This window comes from Serinus canaria, chromosome 5 (genome assembly GCF_022539315.1).
Source record: "Serinus canaria isolate serCan28SL12 chromosome 5, serCan2020, whole genome shotgun sequence".
Taxonomy (NCBI): domain Eukaryota; kingdom Metazoa; phylum Chordata; class Aves; order Passeriformes; family Fringillidae; genus Serinus; species Serinus canaria.
Window position 1 is genome coordinate 29,256,052 of NC_066319.1, and position 27,792 is coordinate 29,283,843.

The 27,792-nt window shown below is 40.5% G+C and overlaps 1 protein-coding gene across 4 annotated transcripts in view; it reads right to left on the bottom strand.

Annotated features, from left to right (window-relative positions):
- The window catches only part of RAD51B (RAD51 paralog B), a 390,159-nt gene that overhangs the window by 159,254 nt on the left and 203,113 nt on the right, over window positions 1-27,792 (bottom strand). For all 4 annotated transcript variants that reach the window (XM_030240691.2, XM_009101983.4, XM_018907532.3 and 1 more), the window contains exon 9: window positions 24,336-24,454. In XM_030240691.2, coding sequence (XP_030096551.1) covers window positions 24,336-24,454 — 119 coding nt within the window. The remainder of the gene's footprint in view (window positions 1-24,335; window positions 24,455-27,792) is intronic.

Below are 27,792 nucleotides of genomic sequence, written 5' to 3' on the forward strand. Positions count from 1 at the left end.
AAATCAAACTCCCAGCTCTGCACAGGACCATGAGTCACACCATGTACCTGAGGGCATTTTCCTAAACACCTCTTGAACAGGTTTGATGCTGTGACCACAGCCCTGGGGAGTCTGTTCCAGTCACCATCTGCATGAAGAGCATTATTCCAATAGCTAACCTAAACCTCCCCTGACACAACTTCAGGCCATTTCCTCAGGTCCTGTCACTGGTTACCACAGAGACAAGGAGGAAGACTGCCAGGAAGAAAGTAGAATGAAGAGGAGCTGCCTGCAGGTGCTTCGCACACTCCCTCAGCTCTGAAAATACAAGGGAGAGGATGGGGTGGAAAAACGGTGCAAACACTCAGGTAGAGTCTCCCATAACAGCTGGCTGTTTAATTGGAAAGGCCTGAAGTGAAACAGTTGGAATTCTGACATCTAAGGTCAAATTTTTGGCATTCCATGCGCTACTGTGCACATAAATACTAACCTAAATATGCATGTGCACTAGGCACAGTTATACATGCACATGGACAGACATTCAAATAACTCTATGTACATTCTGTTACTGCATTTTTATTCAGTTACAGTATGTGCATAGCTATGTATAGGAATGAAAAACTATAATAAATCACTTCCTTTCAGCAGCACATCACAGGGCCCCTCCAAAAGGAGGCTGCTGCTCAGCTACACCTGAGACTCCCAATTAGCTTCCTTTCCAGTGAAATGGAAACAGCTCAGAATATTCCAAGGTATCACTTTATTTTGAATGTTTGCCCACTGAGAAAAAGAACTTTTGAAGTACAACTGCACATTTCACAAGGAGATAGAGTACAGAGAATTCATTTTTATAACATCAAGCTATATTTAACATAACATTAAAAACAAAAAAAAGTAAATATGTATTTAGATTTGTTTTTCAAGCAGAATCAAAAAACTGTAAAAGTTCATTGCAAAACATCCTCTAGCCAGAACAGTCAACATAGAGTAGGTTCTTGTATATATACAAGGAACTTATAAAGCATGGAAGGAAATACATATTTAAAAAAAAAGAAAATTATGTTTGGAAGGCCAGGAAATGGAAGTATAAATCAAGGATTACCAAAAATCAGGTAATGTTGACTCTGGAAAGATTAATAACAATAGCAAAAAGTAGATAAAAGTTTGATTTATAATGAAATTACACTGGGATAGTAATGAACTATATTCCTACATACCGGTGGAAAAAAAAATTCCTCAAGTAGGACAGTAGTGAACAAGAAGAAAAGGCAGGTAATGGGAATTTATTCATATCCATGTCAACTGAGTGGAATGAAAACTCCAGGAATTTAGCACATTCAGCAGAAGTAGATAATTGCTATCAGGAAACCATTCTAAGAAGCAGCATGTGAATTTAGGCCAGATAGCCTAAATTCACATGCTGGTATTTGTCACTTTCCTATGAACTTGAAGATGATGCAATGTAACTGAGAAGCAGCAAACTTAGTCCCCCTAAAAGAAGAGGGGGAAAAAAGTAAACTCGTGAGTGGATGCCTGTAACCTGATAGTACCATGCAGGGCTTTAGGAGAAATTTTGAAGTGAGGAATAACTCAACTTGGACACAGGACTCAAAGGCATAATAAGTAAATTTGCTGATGATACTAAATTGTGAGGAGCTGTTGGCTCCCTCGGAGACAGGGAGGTCCTGCAGAAAAAACCTGAAAATTTAGGGGACTGGGCAATCACCAGGTTTAACAAGGGGAAGTGCTGGGTTCTGCACCCAGGATGGGACAACGCTGGATGTAAGGACGGACCGGGCAATGAGAGTCTGGAGAGCAGAGGCACAGAAAGGGACCTGGGGGTCCTCATCAATGGCAAGTTGAACAGAGTGCCCTGGCAGCCAGGACAGGCAATTGTGTCCTGGGGTGCACCAGGCACAGCATCACCAGCAAGGCAGGGGAGGGGATTGTCCCTTCTGCTCTTCCCTGGTGCAGCCTCACCTCCAGTGCTGGGGCAGTTTTGGGTGCCACAGTGTAAGAAGCATCCAAAGCTATAAGAGAGTGTCCAAAGGAGGGCTACAAAGACTGTGAAGCATCTTAGGGGAATACATATGAGGAGCAGCTGAGGTCACTTGGTCTGTTCAGTCTGGAGGAGACTGAGGGGAGACCTCATTGCAGACTACAACTTCCTCATGAGGGGGAGAGGAGGGGCAGGCACCAATCTCTTTGCTCTGGTGACCAGTGACAGGATGGAATGGCTGGAGTTGTGTCAGAAGAGGTTTAGGTCAGATATTATAACAAAATTCTTCACCCAGAGGGTGGCTGGGCATTGGAAGAGGCTCCCAAAGGAAGTAGTCACAGCACCAGCCTGACAGAGTTCAAGAAGCGTTTGGGCAACACTCTCAGGCACATGGTGTGATCCTTGGGCTGTCCTGTGCAGCGCCAGGAGCTGGACTCTGATCCTTAAAAGTTCCTTCCAACTCAGGATATTCTATGATTCCATGAACTAAAGTCTTGGAAAATGGGGTAAAAGAAAACATGGCTGTCATGCTGGACATACATGACATCCTTCTTTGACGTTTTTAGAAGTCTGATATAAATTTGAACTCATCTCTTCAGATCTCTGTAAAGCTTTTAACACTGCTAAATGGGAACTGGTAATGAAGAAAACAAGGATAAGCACAGAAGCTGTAAGACAAAAGTAGAAACAGGTATTGGAAAGAAAACACCTCCTGGGTATAGCTGAGATATTAGTATCTCACTTAGATTGACCCATAAGGTGATGTAGTCAAGATAGTGACAGACCCAGCTTTATGGGGCACCACCACATATACCTGGTAAAACCAGGGACACCTGGGTGTTTCTGTGCAAGATACCAGCAAGGTTTAATCTGATTTGACCTGTGTACTGTACAGGTCACTTATGAACCCAAACTGCAAGAGAGGGGCTGTATGCTGGCAAGGACACTGGAGTGCTCATCTGAGACAGCACTGGAAAAACATGAGCTCAGTGAATCTGGCAAAATGAAGGCTGACAGCGTCTGTGTGTGTAAGGGACTGGGAAAAGAGGAAATGAGAGAATGAAGCAGGAAGAAAGAAGAACTTCTCAAACTGACAACACTGGCAGGAGAACGGATTTGCAGCCATAAAGACATTTGGGCTGGAAATTTTAAAGATCATAACTATCAATAAAATGAGACTCTGGAAGAGCCTTCAACTCAAAGAGGAAGAGCTAAAAAGTTAATCTTTGTTTTTAGGATTCAGATTAAAAAATTTATGAAAGGGATATGAAGCAGTGCCTTGGGAGCACTTCATGACCTGTTAAGTCTTTTCAAGTCCTATGGGCTTCCTGACAGCATCAAAGCCCTGCCAACCCATGGTTTATACTGATAGAACTGACAGAGTTGGAACAATTCATACTAACAATGTCCTTTGATGGCTGACATGCAACTAAGGATCTTTGTGGTGAATAAACCAAGAAAAAGTTGATGGTTTTCAAATACAGAATCTGTAATTTAAAGGCTTCTCATCTCTATCTTCTGGTGAGCATCTGCTTCTCTCCATGAGATTCCTAACAGCCACCTGAGGACATGGAGAACACATGGGATCTTCCAGAATAATTCAGAAGTAGGCAGCACAGGCAGACTAGGAATTTATAAAACTCACATATATTCAAGTATGTCTTGTTTCAATTCTAAATCACTCCTGGCTGAAAACTGGGGAGAGTACAGAGAGATGTATTATCTGAACCTGGATCTGAATTCAGAATTATTTAATAACAAGCTGAAACACAGATCTCTTTCCACAATCTTACTTTATAAAACTTAAGATCATGAACCAAAATTTTCAGTCCAACATAGAAGATTTCCTCAGTTCCTTTTTTACTTCAGGAAAAGAAAGGAAAATAGAACTCCACTAATGTTCCTGATGTATGTAAAGGAATTTATTGCACTCTTTCCTAGCCAGATAAGTGAAAGACACACCTTTAGTGATAAACACTATTTAATCATCAAACCAAAACCGAATCCAGGCCCCACCAATTTTTTTTCCTATTACCACTTCAGTGCAGTTAAAGTTGCACCAAAAGTAGTACACATTTTGAGATGAGTAAACAGTAATGGTAAATAATAGGCTAAAGAAATTAACAGGCATTTTGATTACAAAAATAATTTTTTAAACAGTGAAATTAATAGAAAACAGACATAAAAAAATGATTAAACAGTACTGAGTGTTTCTAATTCATCCTATGATACTTTCAAAATGCTCTCCATGAGCTGCCCATGAGCTTCTGGAATGGAATGTAAAATCCATCTGCAGTTATTATGGTGCTGTCCCTATAAAGTGCAAATGATAGAGATTGATGAAGGAAGTAAAAATGAAAGCAATTTCAAGTTTTGCCAAGTCCAACCTCTATAAAATGGTCAAATCTTAGTTTCCTTTCTTTTCTTTCTAGCATCACATTTCCCTTTCAAGAGGTTTGTAATAAATATTTATTATTTGACAACAATGTAGAATAAATATTAAATGACTGAAAAATCATTTCTGCCATAAGGCATGCTAAGAACACAAAGGTACTATGTAAGAGGAATATATCACCTTGATGAAAAGTGAATAGAAATTGGATAGATGCCATTAGATTAGATAAAGGAAGATAAATGTGAGACAAGCAGAGCAGTTGAGAGAGAATTGATGATGACAGCAGAAATATTGTGCATTAATGTTTGCTTTAGTTAGGGAAAGCATTTTTAATAATACCTTTTATTATTTATGAGCTTTATGGAAGAGATGAATCACAGAATTGATTGCAGAAGCCCAACAGAAAACAGTAATTATTGGGACAATACCTCCTGTCAATAGCAAGGGAAGTGATGAATTGGAAAAGGTATTGGATGAACTTTCAGAAAGCTTCTGACAACCAGAAATCAAGGCAATGTTCTGCCAAAAAAAAGAGTAAAGATGATGAAGGGGACATTCTTATATCAAATTAGTTATCAAAATGCCAGGATGATAAACTACCAAACAATGAAATAACAAGATGATTTTGACTGAGCTATCAGCTCTCATGTGACTGAAAAATTATGATTTTATAATGGAAAACTAATGATTTTAACAAAACTAATGGACTAAGACATTTCAACTAAATACTTGAGAAAATTATCTGTATTAAAATTAAATACATCATTTCCATTTAGACTGGAAAGACAACCACTTTTGTTCCTATTTTTTATGGAAACTATTACAAGAAACTGGTTTTTTTTAAGCAACGACTGAAGAACATAAAAAAAACTATTTGAAGCTTCCCTTAAAGTATGTCAGTTTCTTATCAATGGACAGATTCTACTCTTTTTATTTTATTCTATGTCAAGCTTTTTTTTACACTGTCTTTACTCCTTGTCTCATATTATTCTTGTCTATTGTACTGACAAAATGCATATAATGTGCACTAGAGACTGAATGAAAAGCAAATCCACATTTACAGTCAATAAGTATTTTAGAATTCAGGTCTGCTGACTGAACACCAGAGACCTGTGAAAGGCGTCTGGCTCTCGTTACTCTTGTGGCCCTTACTGAAACAATGCCGGCTCACTGGGACATTTTGCTAATTCATGGTGCTGTCCTATTGCAGCCAACAAGCTTTGCTAAGAGCTGGTGCATTTCAGGAGAACTCTTCAGTAACACCACCTTCAGAAAGAGCATGAGAATTGAGCAGGAAGCCTATACCACTGACAGGGTCACTCAGCAGTGATAATACTATCTCTCAAGGTTTGATTAGACTCATGTACTAATAAAATCAGTGCTAAGCTAAACAAATCTTTCCCATGATTGTGCCAAATTGACTGGGTGGACAATCTTCACACCAGAATTTCCCCTCTTATTGTAGATCAGAAGGGTTGTTTTTTCAGCTGCAATAAAGCCCAGGAAAAAGCCAGGAAGGAAAACAACAAAGTTGATTTTGCATCAGATATCCCAGCAGACTTCATAACTGTTTTTTCTGCCCTCCATTCTGCTGCTTCTCGGGCCCAGAGTGCTGGAATTTGATATATTCTACAAATGAAAGCAGCAGTCCTTATTCTGCAGATCGTTTACTTTTGAGTAGGAGCTGCAACCCAGTTCCCAGGGCCAGCTCTGTCTCTTAGTCCCACCAGAAAGGTACCAAGAAGAGAACCGAGAGTTCCCTAAAGGGCACCAACACCATGGTGGCATTAAGGCTACACAGAGTTGTTCCCCACTCCCTCTTTACACTGAAGCATCCTTTAGGGCAATGGGATGGTGTTTTACAACATAAGAGAAAAAATGGTTGTGTTCCCTGCCAAACACCAATGCTTGTTGGACTTTGGAGCGCTCTGAGATTTCAGTCCCGCCATGGGTTCTGATTTGACTTGTGAGACAACTTCCCCTTCTTGCAGAAACAGTGACCCTCAGGCCTTTCCAGCGTTTTGGTGGAAAAAAAGTAGATTCAGTCTCCTGCAATCATTTACTAAGCTCACAAGATACACCTATAAACAATAAACTGATCTCTGATGGCAAATGACTCTTTGGATAGCAACATTTTGCACTTACATGGTACCTAATCTACAGACTTTAAAAAGGCCTTAGAAGGGTGGGAAAAAAATAACCCCATTATGCACTTGAGTAAATTAAAGCTTGTAAATTAAAGTACTAAAGATTTTATAGCTGATATCAGTACCAAAATCTGAATAACATTATTAAATCCTATTGCCTTAATAAGCAAATCACTGTAGAGTTTGACTTTATCAGGAGCTCACGTTTTCTTACAGAAGCAATTATTCCCTGCTTTGTATCTTCCTCCAAACCCCACTGCCAGCAAAGGCTCTCTATGTACAAATTTTCCCCTTTCAAGCAGAAGAAAGCTCAGCCACTCCAGCTGTACTGTCTGCACCCATACACTTGTCAGTAAGAAAGGCTGGGCAATTATTGGGAATAAAGAGGTAAACCATACAGGCTGAGAAAAAAGAGATATATGCCATCATTCTTCAGTCCTCCCAAAGATCTAGAGCCCACAATGTATTCTCCCTGTAAAAAAAAAAAAAAAAAAAAAAGGAAAAAGAAAAGGGTGGATTGAAACAGGGCATGCTTAAGATGTCCTGAGCACTAGAGAGGGAACTATGAGAAGTGGTACTACGAGCATGCCCCAGTACTGGGAGTATATGTAGAGTCCCTACTGCTTTCATAAAATGAAAAAAAAAAATTAAAAACCAATCATCATTTGGATTAAAATTATTTCTTAGGAAACTGTAATTTTATTTGTGCCATACATAGCACCAGAAGGATGGGGTTCTCTGAAGTCCAGCTGTTTGAAAAAGCTTTCATCAAGGCTAGGTTAAAGGGCCACCACTCAATAAAATTCTTTATAGAGCAATTTAAATGGATTGAATCTCCTCTTTCCCCACAAGAAAATCCCACCCAAAGGAAACTGTTTAGGAACAAGTTTCCTTTCTAGTACTTTATGGAAAAGCAACAATGGCAGCTAGAGATGGTTTATGAGAGGCATTCCATAAACCCAAACCAATTAGTGCAGAAAAGTAGGCAAGCAGAGTTTGTGTACATCCTAAAAATATCCATTAGCACACATCTGGAAAAAACAGCAGAGTGAATGGGCTCAAAAGGCAACTGACCATCCTGCTGTTGTCTCAATCCCTCAAAATGCAGCAGCACATCTGTTTATTTTCTTTTAGTGCAAGGCATACAAATTTCATATATTAAAAACATTGCTAAGAGTGCACAGCCAAGAATTCCCTGTTTATCATCTTGAGAAAAAATGAGGGAGAGAGAAATGCAGATGCACTTAAGACATTTTTACAGGGAAAACAGCAACCATGGGTGCTGATTTCAGTAAGAAAATTAATGGAGAGAAAGTCTTCAAAAGTCCAAGGGAAACAGGCATGACACTAATATTAACAAATGCAAATTACTATCAAAGAGATCAAACATTCTCAGCCAAATTCCAACAGATTACCTTTAATTATAAGAGTCTAGCTAGTGCTAGTGTGAAGCAGAGCTTTTGAAGTATTTCAAACAAATCTCTAGAAATCATGAAGCTATGTAAGAATAGCCAAATTTCAGATAAATCACTTCTTGTCTTTTTGTTTCATCCTAGCAATAATTTCTAGGATATGACCATATATTCTTTTTCTGTAAGCCTAGGCAGACCACTTCACTTTTCTCTCAGTGCTCCACTCTCAGAAGAGGTCAATGAATAAAAATTCTACACCTCTGTATTTCTTATGTGAAATTATTTAGGCTGCTTACATACCCAAGTTCTAGCTTACATTTATGTTAAGCATATGTTCCTAACTCAACCAGCAATAGTTTTATTATTTATGCTAGACATTAATCTTAAAGAAGTACCAGGAATTCTGGGACATCATGGTCATGCCCATGGTAACACAGATATGTGATAACTTGAAACAAAAGTGAGGATCCAGAATCCAGTGTGAAGTCTAGAAGTGCAAGTGAGATAAAGGCATTTCATGGTACTTTTTACTTGCCTTTTCTGACTCAGCAGAATCTCAGGTAGACCAGGCTTGGTGATGTTCTGGCTGTACACTCTATTATCCTAAGAGTACACAATAGTAGCCAATGGCTGTGCCTGCACTTTGTGCAACCACAAATTCTTCCCTAAGCAGAGGTCAATTGAGCTGCTTATGTGGCAGAGAGGTGGGCAGATGGTTGAAAAGCTGACCTACAGAAGCTACAGCAAAGAAGCTGAGGTGCTGAGATTCTGCTTTTCAACATCAGACAGGACATTCAGAGGGCAGTACAAGGGTCTGAGCGCCAAACCCTCAATGTTTTAGTGATGGCAGTAGATAGTCTCAATAGCTGTGGACAAAACAGGACTTTTTACAACAGAAAAAAAAGCTCTCAGAGCAGTTTGTTAGTGCAGTTCTTCCTATAGTAATGAATAACAGTCACAGGCAATGACTCCAATAAAAATAAACCATCATTGCATGCACATGTGGCTGGGCTTACTCCCACAGGAGACATTCAATACTTGCAAAGGAAAGAAATGGAAGGAAAACAAACAAAAGAAGGAGATAGAAATGAAAACCAAGAATCTTTTAAGAATAGAGGAGAAACAGAGGGGACAAGTTCAGGAAACAGGACACTGCAAATCTCAAGCCTGCTATACCTGGCTGGCTTCAGGTGTCCCTTATAAAAAGCAATATATGTATAGAGCACTTATTCACAGTGCAAAATGACAGGAACTGGGAATCAGGATTCATGAGTATTCTTCCTAACTTTGCCACTGCTTTTTGAGCAACTATGTGAAAATTGTGTATGGACATAAGACATCTGTAGCAACTTTACTGCATTAATTTTCTGCCAGGTAGGCACAGCTCCAGGTGTACCCTACTTTCCTGTACCCAGAGGCTGCAATCCAGAAGGCTCAATAAGCAACAGTTCTGCTATCTCTTTTCAGTGGGTCCACTCCTCCCCCTCTCATAAAACCAGAACAAAGGCATGTGTTTTGGCTGAGCCTGTCCAGGCAGTTGCTAGCAACAGATGACCAGTCTGCGAATTGTTTCAGCTTTTGTGGTGTGCCAAAACACTGGATTTCAAGTGAGAGAGGTCAGCATGAAATATGTAGTGCCATTTAGGCATGGTTTTAGCATCAGGCACTATAATGAGGAGCTCTGAGTATCCTTGGACTGAGTAAACATAACTTCAGTGGAAGAAAATCATCAAAACCTCAAATGAGTATCAAAGACAAAAACAGAAAACAAAACCAAAACTTTCCAAGGTGAACTGTCCTGATGTGCTCCAGAGCAACCATTGTCCTGAATGCAATAGGCCAAATCTAAGAAAATGCTGCTTTTCCTTAGCTATCCCTTCCCAGACTGCCAGCACATTGCTAAGCCCTTATACCCTGAGAGCCTTTTCTTGCCTGATGTACATAACAACAATAACCTCAGTGGCAGGGAACTGCATTACCCAGGCAAACAGCAAGTTTTAATTGGAAAAGAAAATTAAATCCCACATGTATATTCAAATGGTGTCTGATCTGCAGCAGCATAGCCAGGGAACTGCACAAAACCAGGCTGCCTCCAGTTTACTTTGCTGAAGTCAGACTTCTGGTGAAACTTCCCCTGGGTGAAATACAGGGAGGGTATGCAGGGTAGTCAGCTCCCTTCAGCTCATGAAACACCAGATCCTACAAAATTCCTCTCCCCAGAGGCATTTTCTGTCTCCTTGCCACATGCCTTGTTCCCTAGTTAGTAAAATGGATTTTGTCAGCTTTTCTGTTTCTGAGTGTCTCCTAATTTTCCCAGTGGAGAGTTCTCTATAGGCCAGGAAACTTCACAAGAACTTGGCCGTGATGATAGCCTATGCTATAATATTTTTGAGGCTCAAAGCCCCAATAATTGTCCAATGTGAAGGCTTGTAGCTTTTACTAGCAGGAAAGCAAGCCAGCCAGCAAGAGTGTCCTGCTTGCCACAATAAAACAGTGCCAAGAAAAGGGATATGAGGATGGTGCTATGGCTGAATAAAGTAGTTGTGCAACATAAACACAGACTCCTATGGGAATTCTCTTATGTGGCAACTTGTGGTCACTCACGAGATTTACAGTACACCAGTAGTGAGAAGAACAGAAAATAGTTCATGTAGCTTTTCAGAGCCTTGGGTATTGCTCTATTTCACTCCAGTTCTGCAAGTAAGGAAATAGCTGAAGGATACAATTCTTATTTACAACAGATCTCTTTATCCCGGAGATCTCGTGTCCCAAATTGTGGAGGACTCCTAAGGGAGTACCAGGACAATAGCACCAGAGCAGCTCTTCTCAGAACACTCAGGCTGCTTCCACCAGCCTGCCAGGCACGGCTGGAAGTGACGGGGCCAGGGGGGAGCACAGCTCACAAGCCCAGGAGCCGCATGCTCAGACAGAGATGCCACGGGCTCCTCTGCCCATGACACTGCACAGAGCAAATCAGCTCAGTGAAATTCAGCAGCACAACATAAGTATGTAATTAACATGTGCATGGCCATCATGATCTATCACTTTTATTATTCTTTGAATGTCTATAATAATTTTAGCAACACACTTATCTTCTACAGATTAAAAAGTATCTGCTGTAAATTCAACTTCAATGCCTGCTTCTAATGTCTCAAATCTTTATGTAAACAATACTCATTCCTTCTTTATTTTAGTTTTCTAAATGATGAAAAACACCAACATTATTATTTATAAATTGAAAAAAATTAATCCATTATAAAATAGCATCAGAATTGGGCTCTACCTATTCTCCACTCACAGGTTTTGAACATCAGTAAAAACAAGTGTCCTTCCTTGAGGTAAAGGCATAATCCTAAAATCCCAGACCTGGGCCAAAGAGCTTGGGATTCAACCAAGTAAAAGTCCTAGATCATAGCATAAATATTTTTTACCCACACTAGTGGATGCAAAATGCCTTTGACATGAAACAAACAAAAGCCCTTTCCAACTCTTTTTTTGTGTGTTCACTTTGTTCTGTTCCTAAAAGCAAAGACCCCTGGAGATAAGCTAACACAACACTGCTAATTTCACATGTGAGACAGCAAAGCATCTGATCTTATGCAAAGCATCAGCAGAGTGTATTTTAGAGCCCACTGGGCATCACACAACAAGGACAAAAAAAAAAGTCATACTAACAGACCTGTAAGCTAATATACAGATGCAATATGTGTGCTTTTGGAGTACTGTCATGCTCTACTCATCTTAAAAAAAAAGGTGACAGAGTTAATTTAAAGATTAAAAAGAGTAATAAACTCTTTGAGTAGTAAGAAACTCTTTGATTTTTTTGTGCTTATTTATACTTTTCTTTTTTCAGCTTGCTCAGTTATTTCAAATGAGATGACCATTATAAGACCACAAGCAAGACAAAAATGTATGAAAAAAGTAGAAAAAAGTAGAAAAAAGTAGAAAAAAGTAGAAAAAAGTAGAAAAAAGTAGAAAAAAGTAGAAAAAAGTAGAAAAAAGTAGAAAAAAGTAGAAAAAAGTAGAAAAAAGTAGAAAAAAGTAGAAAAAAGTAGAAAAAAGTAGAAAAAAGTAGTTTCCCCTTGTTTTTGATATGAAATGTACCACGCCCAGTTGTAAATATCAACACAATTTAAGAGAGAATTAAGAGATTTTTTTATCTGTAGCTTGAGATGACTGTGGGTACAGAGTTTTGTATTACTGTTAGATAGATAAATAAAGACTGGTCCTAAAAGAAACAAGTTCAGTGACGTACACTGAAGAACAAACATATCACTTGGACCAGAGCCATCAATGGGCTGAAATAAATGTCAGTGCTGGCTCAGGCATGATAAGTTTTAATGGCTCAGACTTCAAACCAAACCTTCTTGACCACTGTCAGCTCTCCACAAGGCCAGCTCAAGTGTCCTGAAGCCCATAACTTCCACTTCAACACCGTGCAGTATGTAAACACCCTGAACTGCAGAAGATATCTGCACAGATAAATTAAATCAAATGGCAGAAAAAAATTAGACTGATAGTTCACTCAGGACTAGTGCAAGAACTTCTGCCAGAGATTCCGGACTCACTGGTAGGAAATGACTGATAAGAGAGACCATGAACCATCACTGTTACGCAAATGTGAAAGGGCCTTGCAAACCCAAGATAAATCTAATGAGCTCTTTCCAGTGCAGGACTTCAGCAGTGACTCACACACCACACTGCAACCTAAGTTTATCACTTTCTTTGATGAGACAGGGGGATTTATTGATAAGTGACCTCACTAGTCATTTCCAAGTTGGTGTTGCTCCAACATGAATACTCAAGGAAGAAGTAATTCATTAACTGAGCTGTACTTTACAGAACTTCTCACCAGTGTTGGAAAAATTGAAGCTACCCATCAATCACAGTCTGTCAGAAACACTGAACTTCAACACTGATTCAGAAATTTATGGCTTTCTGTTAATATGCAGCCAAAGGACATATCTCTCCCTAATCAAAGTACCTGTGAGAGCTGGAAGCAGGATGACTCAGGTAGTTATTTATAATGCCTTTTACCTTTTAGTCCCAAGTATCTTCCACTGTTTCCACCATATGGGTAGAATACACTACCACCTCCTGCACACATCCTTTCCATTCCTGATTGATCAGATATCCCAAAATCCCATGGTATTTTTCCAGCAGTTACAACAATCAGTCCAAAGGAAGGTAATATTTTGAAAATTATCTATTTATTACCTTCTTGTTGCATTATGATGGGTAGATATGATAAAGTTAGCTAGGCAGCTCCCATTAAGTCTGCAACACTGGAGATAATCAAACCCCCCTGTGTTTTAAAGTGCAGTCCATCTCAAGCAGTGGTATGGCAAAATGGGTTTTATTCCTTAAAGTGGGTCAGTTGCCTGCATTCAGATCCTGAGCAGTGAAGAAGGTTTTGTTATTTTTCACACCACAGCTAAAGACACAGGAATTACAGAGATCAAAGATTAAAAAGTCTATGTAGAACAAACTCCTCTAGATTAATTGAACCTACCCAGTGTAGATATACTGATAAAACTGAGCCAAAAACCCCACATTGTTCTCTCTGCAGTAGATTTTAAAAATCACTCACTGGCTGCCATTCTCCTGTGTTGTCAGTCTAGAACAGTTCAATGACTTTAGATTCCTAAAACAAGCAAAAATTCAAGTTCAGAGTACAACATCCTAGATATACAAACTCCTGACATGATTCTCCCTTAATATGTTCAGAGAATCATAAGAGTTGTAATGCTGAAGATGAGAATCATGTCTGATCCCTACCTTTTCACACATAATGCCATGCATTTTGCCCACTGAAGTCAATGTGCTAAAGTTTGTCTGGTTTTAAAGCTTTACCTAAGGTCTGCTTTTTTTACAGGTGACAGCTCAATAAATATATAAAATAAATAAATAAAATAAATATATGTCAATATAGTGTATCTAGCACAGACCTTGGCTGGGAAGAAAGCAGATAGAGAAGAAAGCAGAAATAAGCTTGAACAAACATTTCCAGGCCATATACAGTATTCCAGAGATGTCCCCAGTGCCTTTCCACAAGGATACAAACACTTTTGTCTGATCTATTCTAGGATAACCCACACCCTTTTCTTGGTTACATTAAAGTGTTGAATTAATCTTTCTGAGATAAACTAAAGCACTCCAGTATATTAGCTTCACTTTGAACTGTCTGTTCCTTAACACAGAAACTCATTTGTAATGCCCAAGATTATTTTGCAAATTATTTCTATTAGCAATCTTATATTCCACTATATTTTCATTACTCGAGATTGTCCAGTTTACTCACAATGATTTTCTAATATTTTTGTTTACTAAGAATGTCTTTAAGTATAGTATATTCCAAGATAGACTCAGCAGAACTTTTCTGAATAATTAACACTTAAAGTTGAGTTAGACATTGCTTCCCTCTGTCTTCAAATTTAAAAAGAAAAAACAATTCAAAAAAGCAAAAAGAAGAATCTGGTAGAAGACAGAAGGCAAGGGGATTTGCCACGTCATTCCAAGGATAAACAACTTTGGTCATTGCCACTCTTTAGGAGTGATGACATTTCAGTTATTGATGAGAGAATCTGCCCTAGGTTAATTCTTCTCTCTCTTGAGGAAAAACACACACAGAAGTCAAGTCAAAATCAGGAAAGTCATTCTGTATAAACAGGATGGGAATTTGCATCCATTCCCTCTGTGCAAAGGGACTTAAGCTTACAAACAGAACATTCTTCAGACAATTCAGACCAGAGCCTAAAAGTCCCATCTGGTTCTCTCTCTCCCATTTTTATGCAGTTTTACTTAACTGTAAGTACAATGTTTGTAAAGGGTGTTGGATTAATAGCATCACAGACAGAAGCTCTCTTCTGTATTCAGAACAGATTTTGTTACAGTAATCTTATTCCTCCCATCCTGACCTTTAAGTGGCTCCCAATAAAGAACAGGAGGCATAGCCCAAATTTCTGAAAATTTCTGATTGACATGAAGGTGCACAGTTATTAATTAGACCAAGGCAAAAGGCCATATCCTCAGTTACAGAACTGAGAAAATACGTAAAAATTAAAACAACAGCATCTCTGTGACTAAGTAGGTCTCATCAAGGTAATGATTCTGTTTTCTGTGGTGGATTTGAAAGAGGGGAAAAAAAGGTACTGATAATACCAGAAATGTTGCATTAACCACTACTGGAGATAAGAGGCCAGACAAGCATTTTAACAATCTAAAAATTTAAGTGCTAGCTACTGTTTTTGTTGGATACACTCAGTTCAGAACAGTTTTGATGTCTGCAAAGAAGAGAGAGGAATGCAAGGTGACTTCTAGAGCTGAGGCTTAGGAAAATCACCTCTGGTATCATCAGAAACTGGAAACGAGGAATTAGAGAAAAAGTTCTGTCATAAAACTCCAGTCGCAGTCCCAGTTTCATTAACCTTTGCCTATAAAGAAAAGTTTATGGCATGCTGAGGAGAGAGATTCATGACTGAACTCAGTGACCACACTGAATATCAGTTCAGCAGGTGAGTTAATCACTGAGCAAGTTGGAGCAGGAAGCAGGAGTACCTTCACTATAGAGTACCAGAAGATACAAAGACTTCAAGTGCCTGAAACAAAGGCAATAAATGTTAAGCAAGATCAAGCTTATTGGCACTCAATGGCTGGGCAGAGATTCCAGCTCTGCTCCCAGCTGCAGTCACTCCGTTATGATTCAGCTTCCTCGGCTATGAGCACCTGACAAGGGCCCTGCAGAGATCAGCCTGCAAATGCTTTTGCACAGTAATTTGGAAATATAACATAATAGGAGATAGTTAACTTGTAACTGTGTAGTTAGTAGCAACCAAGAAGCAGCCTCTTCTCAGAGTGGGCTGGTCTGTCAGTCAAAGACACCTACCAGAAAGTGCCCACCTCTGCCACCAGCCCCAGCAGGAAGACCTCAGTGTAACTTAATGACTGAGTTTGCCTCTCTGCCTCAGAGATGTCCCTGCTCCTTTGTTTAGGATGCTTTGAACTACAGGTGAGTGAGTTTGAAGCTTGTACAGCTCTGACAGTAGAATCCTCATTAAGAAAACTTGAAGTACTTATTAAAGAAATAACATAGAAGAGAACAAGATGAACTACTTCAAGGTTTGTTCTGGTCTTTTCTATCTATTTGACAATGGAGCCTTTTAATTTCTAGATTCCTAGATAATAAATTGATTAGTGTTTTACAAGCACCTGAGTAAGTGAATTCTTGTTCAAGAATGATGGAAACATTTCTCTTTAAAAGTGTCCTGTTAACAGGAGAGGGCCATAACATCCAGAATCCAGACCCATTTAATGTAGACAGGGCTCCAGTAATGGCTATATTGTATGACCACCCCCAAAAAGTTCATTAAGAAGGAAGTTTGCTGCAAAGAGAGACATGAACAAACACTCAGGTCAGCCAAGAAAGTCACCTGGTGATGTCTGAGCTCCAAACACTTGTTAATGAACCGTCGCTGTTTTTCTGGCATCCTTTCATTTGGCACTTTGCTGGATTAAGTCAGAATTGTGCTATGTTGATAACCATCTGTTTATGCTACAGTTCTGCCTTGTGTCCAGTTTCATACTGTTCTCATGCTATTCAAGATTATATTGCTGCTTATGCTTGTATATGATCTGTGGATGATCTATGGATCTACGACAGAAATGTAAAAGACTTCTGTCATAAGGGTTTATCAGTTGACAGCACTTCAATCAGAAAAAACCCCACAAGCTTATTTATGTATTTTTAAGGATGTGGTTTGTAAACATGCATGGAAATTTAAAACCTTAACAATATTGTGTCCTGATTCAAAATATTCATTGATAGTTGAGGTGAGGCTAAAGTCTCTGAAGTAAATGTGCATCCTAGGAAAAAAACATTTCTTTATATGGAAGGGTTTGCAGAATTTGAATATGTGCTTCTGCAGTTGTTTCACAGCTCTTTTTTCAAAAGAAACATAATGGAGAATGGTAAAAATTAATCTCACCTGAAAAAAAAAAATCTACTTTTCTGTAAAGTTTCCTATTATTTTTTCCTTACATGACTCCTCAGCATCACTTTTATCCTAAAAAGAATTATAAAAATATTTCTTTGTGTTTTTACAGAAGTGACTTTCCATATGATAAGCATATTATATAAGAAGATGGCTCAGAACAGATACTTTTCAACATTTCCAATAGCCTGGTGAAGTTATAGCCAGATATCTGTACATTTGGAAAGAACTGCTCTATTAATATGATAAAAAATGTAAGGTAAATAACTGGAAAACTCATAAATGTAAAACATAATCCTCACTCCCCTTTACTCTCTTCCAACCCTTCCCCCATCCAGCAAGTACCAGGGTTACTTCACCACAGTCATTTTGGAATGCTTATTCAGGGCTTATTCATATGATAGTAAGCAGAGCAAGATGAAACAGCTGGTCTGTAACCAAGGACACAACAAAAGTTATGTCTGGCATTAGTCTGAACGAGATAAGGGGGTTTTGTTCTGTTTTGTTTTATTGAGAATGAGTCACCACACACTTATGCATTTGAAACACTTTACCTGCACACTTTACCAGGAAAATTCACACATTTTACCAGGAAAATTCTTGCCCAACAGCTCACTTATCACAGCTTAAAAGCTTCAGCCCATATCTCAATCCTAAAACCAGTTTTTCTCTAGATATTCAGCCCCCTGGTCTGGAAGACGTAGATGTGGAGCAGAATGAAACCCCCATAACCCAAGGGGAAATGCCCAGTGAGCTGTTTTGCCACCTAGACACACACAGGTCTGCAGGGCCAGGTGGGATCCACCCAAGGGGACTGAGGGAGCTGTCAGAAGAGCTCACTGAGCCCTTGCCCATCAGTTACCTGCAGCCCTGGTCACCCGGGGTAACCTGGCAAACGTGGCACCATCTACAAGGGCCAGAGGAGGACCTGGGAACTACAGGCCTGTCATCCTGACCTTGGTCTGGGGAAGCTCATGGAGCAGACCATCCTGAGCACCAGCACACAACACATTCAGGACAACCAGGGGACCAGGCCCAGACAGCATGGGTTTGTGAAAGGCAGGTCCTGCTTGACCAACCTGATCTCTTTCTATGACAAGTGACCTGCTAGGTGGATAAAGTAATATCTGTGGATGTCACTACCTAGACTTTAGCAGAGCTTTTGACACTGTTTCCCCACAGCATTCTCATGGAGAAATTGGCTTGCCATGGTGCAGATAGTTGTTCTGGTGGCTAGGTGATACACTGTCTGGGTGGCCGGGCCCAGAGAGAGGTGGCGCACGGTGCGAAGCCCAGTTGGTGACCAGCCACCAGTGGTGCTCCCCAGGGCTCAGTATTAGGGCCAGACCTATTTAATGCCTTCATAAATTCTCTGGACAAAAGGAAGAAGTGCACCACCACTTTTTGCAGGCAACAGCAAGTTGGGCAGGAGTGTTGATCCATTGGAGGGTAGGAATGCCCTGCAGAGGGACCTGGACAGGCTGGATCGATGGGCCAGTTATGTGACATTCAATAAGGTGAAGTGCTGGGTTCTGCACTTGCATCACAACAACCCCAGGCAATGCTGCAGGCTGGGGGGAGAGTGGCTGGGGGTGACAGAAGCTGAATGATCCAGCAGTCCTGGTGGCCAAGAAGGCCAGTGGCATCCTGGACTGTATCAGGAACAGTGCAGCCAGCAGGACCAGGGCAGTGATCGTCCCCCTGTACTCAGCACTGATGAGGCTACACCACAAATCCTGTGTCCTGTTCTGGGCTCCTCCTTACAAGAAGGACATTGAGGTGCTGGAAGGGTCCAGAGAAGGGCAACAAGGCTGGTGAAGGGTCTGGAGCTGATGAGGAGTGTCTGAGGAAGCTGGACTTGTTCAGCCTGGAGAAGATTCAGAGTTCATTGCTCTCTACAACTCCCTGAAAGGAGGTTGTAGGTGGGTAGAGGTTGGTCTCTTCTCCCAGATAACATGTGACAGAAAAAGAGGAAATGGCCTCAGGTTGCCCCAAGGGAGGTTTAGATTGGGTGTTAGGAAAAAAGTTTTTGCAGAAAGGGTTGTCAAGCATGGGGACAGGCTGCTCAGGGAAGTGATGGAGTTTCCATCCCTGAAGGTATTTAAAAGACATGTAGATGCAGTACTTGAGAACATGGTATAGTCGTGGACTTGGGTTAATGGTTGAACTCCATGATCTTAAAGGTTCCAGCCTGTGTGATTCTGTGATTCTAAATGCTCTTTCTTGAAAATACCACAGGAAAGCACTGGCTTGCTATAACACTTCTATATGTATTTTTCCTCTGAGAATTTCAAAACATGTTACAGAGATTAACACAATGCTACAAGTCTCACAAATCCCTTGAAAATTACAAAATAAACCAGGCCCACAGAAGCTGCCATACCAGATCTGGGCACTGTCTCATTTAATCCAGCATCCTGCCTCCAATGGACAAGAACAAAATGTTAAATATAGCGTGGCAATGAATTTAACCCTACCAAAGACAGCTGAGAACACATGAAAAACAGTAACCTTAAAGCCTGCTGACTCCAGTTCAGGAAAGGATAATTATATACATAGGGGTATGAGGAGTCTGATAGTTTCTAGTGCAGCCCTGTTGGTTTTGGCCCAAACTCAAAGAGTCTGCATGTTTATGCATTTCAAGAAAACAAATGTCATGGTTAGTTACTTAAAAGAGTGCTTTTAGGGAGAGCAAAGTATCAGTATCCATAAAGATAATTCCCTTCATGAAGGTATTTGTGCGAAACAATTAGCTTTTCCCATGTTCTCACATGTTCTTATGCCACTGTGCTGCTGTTTAAACTATGCAGCTCAGTCCCACCTCTGTAGCTAAAAGACGCCTGCTGTTGTCCATGCTTCTGGATTTTGGTGACATAAATGAATTTAAATGCAGACTGGAAATTTCTTTTGGCCCTCCCCCAGTGGCACTGCTTCTGTCCTGGAGGAAACAAAAACCAGAACCCTGGCTTCTAGAAGGAAGCAAAAGAGCAAAGTTCATCTGTTTGTTCAGAAAGCTGTTCCTCTCCTAGCAATAAAGCAAACGTAACTGATTTTCAGGCAGGCAGAACATCCCAGAAATTTCATTACTTTGCTGAACTGGCTGCTGTCTTATTAATGTTCACCAGACGTAGGAAGGGTGGGGTGGAAAAAGGGATAGTTGGCTGGAAAATATCTACTGGACAAACAAAATAAATTTTTCACTTAACATATTAAAAAATCCCAACCGTGTAAGAATTCTGTGTTCAGTTTCCTAAGGTTTGTTACATACTTGCTCTGCCACCTGCTGCCCTGGCATTTCCCAAGGTATCAGGAACAGGGACTGTGTCTGTGAGTTTTCCCAGAAACAAACACTGCGTGACTAAGAACAAGCATCTAGCAGCCCAGTGGGCTCTCCAGGAGATACCATAGCTCTGGAAAACAGCTTGCATCCTCCTGAACAGTCACAGTATCACTCTGTGTTTGGAAGGATACCACCCTTGGCCCAGTGCTTCTCAAGAGGTGCTTTTTCTCTTGATGGATGGCATTCTGCAGCAAGGACTGGCATGCTAGCTCTACTACCTTGGAAGTCAGACATGAGGGAAAGTCTCTCAGACTGTCACCACCACTCCAGCTCCTCCAAGGAAAGAAAGAGAGAAAGCAGATCCAGAAAGAGAATATTCTGGAGATGAAGTGACTGACTAAAGAATTAATTTTACTTTTTGAGAAACCAAATTGTATCCCTTGTGGAAGGAAAAGGGATGTGTATGTCTGGTGGAAGCAAGGTCAGGTGACATGGGAAGAATACAGAAGTGCTATTGGCCATGGTAGGGGGAAAATTTGTCTGGTCAAAGGTCAATTGGAGATTAAGCAGGCCAGAACTGTGGGGGACAATACAAAGAGTTTTTTTCAAATACATTGGTGGCAAAAGGCAGCATAGAAATAACATCATCCCATTACAGGATGAGGATTATCAACCTCACAAACAAGGACGTGGACAAGGCAGATGTGTTTAAATACATTCTTTGGCTCCATCTTCAACATGGATGATGTGCCATGGGGGCTTCTAGTCCTGAGCTAGAGGACCATGACTGCCAGAATGATCCTGAAATTCCCAGCTGATCCTGAAATTGTGTGGGATCTGCTGCTTCAGCTGAATCCCTACAAATCTATGGGGCCTGATGGGACTCATAGAGACTCAGACTCATAGTCTGAGGAGCTAGCTGATGTCATCACAAAGCCTGTCTCAATGATTTTCAGCAGTCTTGGGAATCCTGAGATGTCCCAGCTGACAGGAAGCTGGCAAACATTATCCTGATTTTCAAGAAGGCCAGGAAGGAGGGCCTCAGAAACTACAGGCCTGGCGGTCTCAATTCAGTGCCTGGTAAAATCATGGAAAAGATTATTCTGGGAAGTGCTGAAAAACACCTGGAAGTGTTTTTCACAATGCAGTCATTGATCACAGCCAGCATGGCTCCATAAGGGGAAAGTCCTGCTTGTTGAACCTGATTTCCTTCTACAACAGGGGAACCCACCAAAAAGACCTAGGAAAGCCAGCAGATGTAATCCTCTTGGACTTCTGCAAAGCATTCAGTATCCTTCCAGACAAATTGTCAAATTGTCCAGGCCACAGATGGATAAATACATCATGCACTGGGTGAGCAACTGGCTCACAGGTCAGGCACACAGAGCTGTAGTGAGTGCAGTGACATCAGAGTGGGGACCCATCCCCAGTGGGGCTCTGCAGGGCTCCATCCTCAGCATCTCCATTAATGACTGGGACACAGGATTCAAAGGGACACTATGTAAGTTTGCCAATGCCACTGAATTGTCAGGAGTCTTGAGTCCCTCAGAGGCATGGAGGCCCTGCAGAGAGACCTTGACAAATTAGAGATGGGCAATCATCAGCTATATGAAGTTTCTATGATTCTATGGAAACACAGCTCATTCTTTACACAGTATTGATTCTGCAAGGTTACAAATGTGGAAAAGCAGGAAAAACTTGGTTTTGAAACTACTTTTCACCCTAATCTCCGGACCAACTGTGTGCTTTCAGTGATTCCCTGGGGCAAAATTGCACTTTAAAACCAAGACTATAGATAGTCACAAGAATTTGGTTGGTTTTCTTTTGTTTGTTTGTTTGTTTTTGGGTTGTTTTTTTTTTGGGGGGGGGCGCTTTTTTCCTTTGGTTGTTGGTTTTTTTTTTTTGCTTTTTTTTTTTAAGTATGAGAATTTGTAAATGTGATTACTGACTTGATAATTTTTAAATCTTCCTGTTAAGCTTCCTTAAAAATGCTGGCTTTCAAAGCACTGATATCTAATACCTCCTGGCAGAACCACTTTACGATGACTGAAATGGCATCTCAAGAACTGAGGCACCCTTATTCACAGTTAATTTCTGAAAGTGGGTCTAAAGCAATTATAAAGGAGCATATGTGTGTAAAATGATAGTAATTTGATCAATACAGGCTGCCATAGGTAGGGCAACTCCAGATGCCTTCCTCTAACTGGAAACTGCACGTCAAGCTGAAATATTTTTATGAGTTTAAGAAACGAGAATTTATCTGGAAAAAGGACACAAATATCAGCAACAGGAAAATACCTACAGGACATCATGGACATATTTCAGTCATGGACTTCACAGGCACATCACTATTTATATCCCACTTCTGTTTCAAATTACTTTGGTTTTAATAATATATACTAACATTTACTTTAGGCTTGGTTTTTTTCTCTGTAGCTTTAGTTCCTTTGCTTAATAAAAAAAAGGGTGAGCACATAGCTTCACTTATAGCCAAGGTGGTGCACCTGATAAATCCAGTAAAGAAGACAGGAAAACTCTATTAAGCAGACCATAATTTCCAAGGCTTGAACACAATTTTTCATGCAATTGTGATCTATTCCTTCTCAAAAAAAAAAAAAAAATCAGGAAAAACTACATGTAATATCTGAACGTTCTTTAGGAAAGCTGTCTCCCTTTTTCCACTACCAGAGGAATTTTCTTAATCTGTTTTAGCTGACTTTGTGCATCATGAGGTAGCACAGAGCCCAGTTTCTGCCCTTTACCCTCTGCCAACTCCACCTCTCATGTAACACTGAAGTGATCCAGGAAATTTATGAACAGCTTTGTATTTTGCAAACTTAGTATTTCTGTAAAAAAGGAGAACTCATTACAGACCAGAATATGAAGAAGTACATAAGAAAATTTCTAAGACCAGCAGCAGAAACAGTATATTTCTATGTATTGCCTTTAGAAGTGAGTACAGAAGATGCCTTTTCTACCTGCATTTGACACACTTAACCTTCTACTTCAAAGTCCAGAGGACTAGTGCTTCGAAGTAGTCAAAGTATCCACAACTACTGAAGAAACAGGAGTGCTATCATTATAATTACTTCTAATAAATAATTCTCTAATTAAACCAGATGGCTTCTTCTCCTCTGGCTCTAAAGACTGCAATTTAAAAGTGAGAAACTTTGTGAGGTGACAGTAAACCCAGGAGCACCAACCTGAATGCACGTGGGTAGTAGTGGTATGGAAGTAAGATGGTACAAATATCACATAGCAATTTTCTGACAGCTCTCTACTTTAACTGGCAGGAAATCAATAACATTAAGACTTAGGGTCACAGCCTTTGGAAAGAGTTACATCAATGCAAAAACAGAACAGACAAAGCCAAAAGAGATTATAAGCACAGATATCCCAAAGGACAGATGAAATCATACATTATGATGTTTTGAAAAACAAAAAAAAGTCATTCCCTCAATCATACCCCAAATGTCTCATCTCTCAGTTTCTTAGTTTTTTAAATTTTGAGGAGAAGATTGCAATAAAAGATGCTACTATGTTTCACTTAAAAGCATAAAGTCTCTCAGTGAAAAGGGTGACTCTTCTCCTATTTGCAGGCATCCTTCTGGGAAATTGGCACCATACTTACTGCTCAAAGTTAAGCTTGCTGGTGCAGGCAGCAAGCTTCTACTCACAAACACCAGCCACAGAAAAGAGAGTGCTCTCTGTCCCAACAGTCACAGCTGAAATTGGGCACAAAGAGTGGACAGCATGACAGCAAAACACTCATGGCAGTGAAAAGACTAGGTTTTTCCTGTCCTAAAATTCCTGTGCAAGAAAGCACTTTAAGGATTACCTTTCATCATGGATTACCTTTCATCTCCATGATGTAGAATGCACTAAAGGCTCAAGAAACTTGTACATCTGTACCAACTGTGACTCAGGCCCACCCTAATACATGGAGGCACTGGAGTGCTGGTCATCCCCTAAAAACAAAGGACACTGACTGACCTCCACCCCAAATAAGTGACTGGGCTCTGGACTGCCAAGTTCTGAACACATGTATCATAACCAGAGAGGCTGAAGGACACAGCCCATCTGACCAAGCTGGTGTAGCTTTATTTAAATTCTCTTTGCTGTTAAGGTCTCACCTGTCTTGTTGGCAAGTCATGGTATTGTAGTATGAGCCTGGTGTTGACGCTGTGACTCCACGTGTTGCCAAGGGCTGCTGTCACATAAGCAGAATCCCTCTTCCCACTCACAGAAGATCCTGAAGATAAACAGAGAGAAACTGCATCAGGACTCTGGCACAGAAAAGGGTTCAGTATTGAAACTTCATTAGACATCTCAGATTATTCTTCTCTAAGCTAGGTAATTACAAATAGCACTTAAGAGATAGCACTGTTGCATTAATTTCCTACCTTTCCGATGCTTTTATACAGCTGTAGTGTGAGTTCTCCATCTCGCCCTCTGACATCAACGATAAGTGCCAAGAATTAAGGAGATGATGCTGATGTAACTGTACCCCCCTGTACCCCTGTTTAGAGCTGGGAGCCAGCATTCCACACCACCAAGAAGCAATTCACGCACCCCTGCTTGTGGGCTCCTCACTACAAAGGGCCCAGACCTTCCAGAAATAGCTAATGTTGGCATAAAACAGCCACAAAATTCACATCCAAACTTCCCTCAAACCATGTATCTATTATTATGTAACAGAAGGAGTAACATATTGCTGTTGCAATCCTGAGGCAGGCATTTAAATGGTTAAATGCCTGGAACCTGCTGCTATTATGCTATGGAGATATCACTCCTCAGCAATTCCTAATTCTGCATTCCTTCAGGCCTAAAACCTGTCCCAGAGTGAACAGAAATGTGTAAGGTTTGTGACAGGACAAGCTAATTGCTGTAATTTATTTTATTTTCTTATACAGGAGAAAGCACACTGTACCATACTGTGTCAGCCCCTATCTGAAGAGGGCAGATCCTCTTCTGTGAAGTTATTAAAATTTATGACTTTGGTGCAAAGCAGTTAGTAAACCTGGAGCAAATTTACAGCAAAGACTTTTTGCAAGGTGAAGGAGAATGCCTCACTGGAAAGGTTTCCATTTTATGGGATCCTCCTGCAAACTGAGGCATGAGGCAGATACAGAGGTACAACAAGAACTAAAGCAAACAGGAGGAAGCAGCGCCAGCTTTGCAAAGTTCAAGGGCAGTGACAACATGTGTTGCATTCCTTCTTCTTGCTCTAAACACTAAAAGATAGTAAATGTCTCAGAGGAAGGAAAGAGGATATGTTAAGAAAACAGATTTATGTTGAAACATGGCCTTAAGAAAACCTTGGACTTATCTTTTCTGTTATTGCAACCACTATTTAGACATTAATGAACTGGACAAAGGAAGTGGATAAATAATACTGTTCAGAGAGAGTGATTTTTTTTTTTCCCAGCATGCATTGCCTTGTGCTTCCAAACCCTGATGTTTTCATGCTTAGAGATGGGAGTATCACACCAACACTGGCCCAAGAAGAAAACAGGCTTATAAGACTGTGGTCTCTGCTCAGAGGTCCCCAGACTCTCCAAGCTGAACCGCGGCAGAGTGGTACAGAGTGCTTATCCAGGCTGTGGGGTAGATGCTTCCACAGCACCTACCATGTGCAGTCAGCTGGTGGGCAGCAGTTCCAGAGTCTCCAGTGGGCTTAAAGTCAGTTCTTACTCCAATCACTGCTGGCATCATGGCTGCTGTTCAGAACACAGGCGATACAAGGAGTGCAGGGATTAGGGAAAGTAAGAAAACAGAGCTGACATACAGATGAGAGAAAGGTGACATCTCAGTAGATGCATGCAGTAAGGGACTGGGTGTCCAGAAGCTCAGAGATGGGATCCTAGCACAGGGAGGTGAAGGTGAATGTTAGAGGTCTGGAAGAAGATGTCTGAACAACTCCCTGCTTTCTGGATCAGGTCCATCTCTAGTAAAATGGGTGATTTCAATTCCTGTAAACACTCCCTCCTTCCTCACACACACAAAAAATAGCATGAAACTAATCTTCAAAGCAGACAGGCCAAGGACTGTGTGAGATGCCTGTTCCACTGTCTCCTGTGAAAGTGAACTTTTCAGAGCACTGGCAGAGACACCAGCAGACACCGTATCTGTTCTGGACTGCAAACACAGAGGAGGAACTGGCTGCTTCACTCTCACTGAACAGCTGTCACAAGTGAAAATAAAGCTGCTTGTGGTCTGAGTCAAATGCAAAGTAAATGCCTCTCCACAACCAGGGGAAAAACAAAGAAGAAAGGGTGATTCTTCAACTGTGGCCTGCAGTGCTGCTTCCAAGCAGAAGAGGCTTGCACTGGGCTCCAATGCCCAGGAAGGAACTGTCAGTAAAACTGGGCCACAACACCTGCCCCTACTTATCCATGAGAACTTAATTTAAGTTTCTGCCTATCCATGCAATCAAAACAAACTTTCTATAAGTATCTTCCCTGTCACTGAGAGAAATGACACATACAGGCAGGATAGGGAAAGTGGTTTTATTTCACCTTCCATTTTTCACTGAAGGGAACAGCAGGATTAAATCTATTCAGCTCAATAGTGCTTCTGGGATTATTCTACTATGCCCAACCAGAGCATTGCAAATACAGAGCTGGTTTCTAAGACCTTCTTGTCCTCCACATTTAAGGTGATACATTTTAGAGACTAAATCCTCATGTAAGCAAGTCCCAGTTGTTGCAAGTATGTTGGGAGGCAATTTAGTCATAAAGTCATAAATGGAACTTCAGTTCCATTAGTTTCTTATCTAAGGAAAATTTGGATAATTAGACCAGTATCTTGAATCAAATGTCCTTAGACAGTCTTTTTTTATTGCAAGAAGTCTGTGCAGGCAGAATGTGACTATAGTCCTGATTAAAAAACCCCCAGCATGTTCCTTGTTGGTATAACTGCACAGAACAATTAGTTCCACCTTGTCCACATATTTTTTCTTCCCAGATGGATGTGTCATTGCCTGGCAGGTTCATCCCCAACATTGGGCCCTTTGCAATGTCTATCAATTGGCAACTGGAAAATATTATCTCATCAAATGTTAAAAATGGATTTATGAACTAAATGACAGTGAAATAACAAAACAGTGAAGCAACAAATTCCCAAATCTTTCAAATCCCAACATCAAACCATCTTGATAAAAGCCTGGCCTATCAAAAAGGAGGAAAAAATCTCCCTGAAAGTACAAAGAAAATATTTATAAAGAATTAAACTACCGAGCTCAACAAAAAACAGCACGCCATGCAATAAGAATGAAAGTACTTGGCTTCTCACTCAGGCTGTGCAGCTTTCCGGTTCACTGGCAGAGCTCAAAGACCACTGCTTTTCACCTGCATTGCATTTAGTCTGTATTTTTGGTGCAGATATCTAACAATCAACCTGAAGAAGAAAAAATCCCCTTCAACTCCTAATCTATTTTTCCATCGTCACCTATTCAGAAAGTACAAGTATAAAAATATGCAATGGTGGAAAAACCCATCACAGAATAAAAAACAACCCACAGGACAAACTCATCTGTGAAGTAACTAACCACAGCGCTCTACAAACTCCCACTGCTGCCTTCTGCCCTTT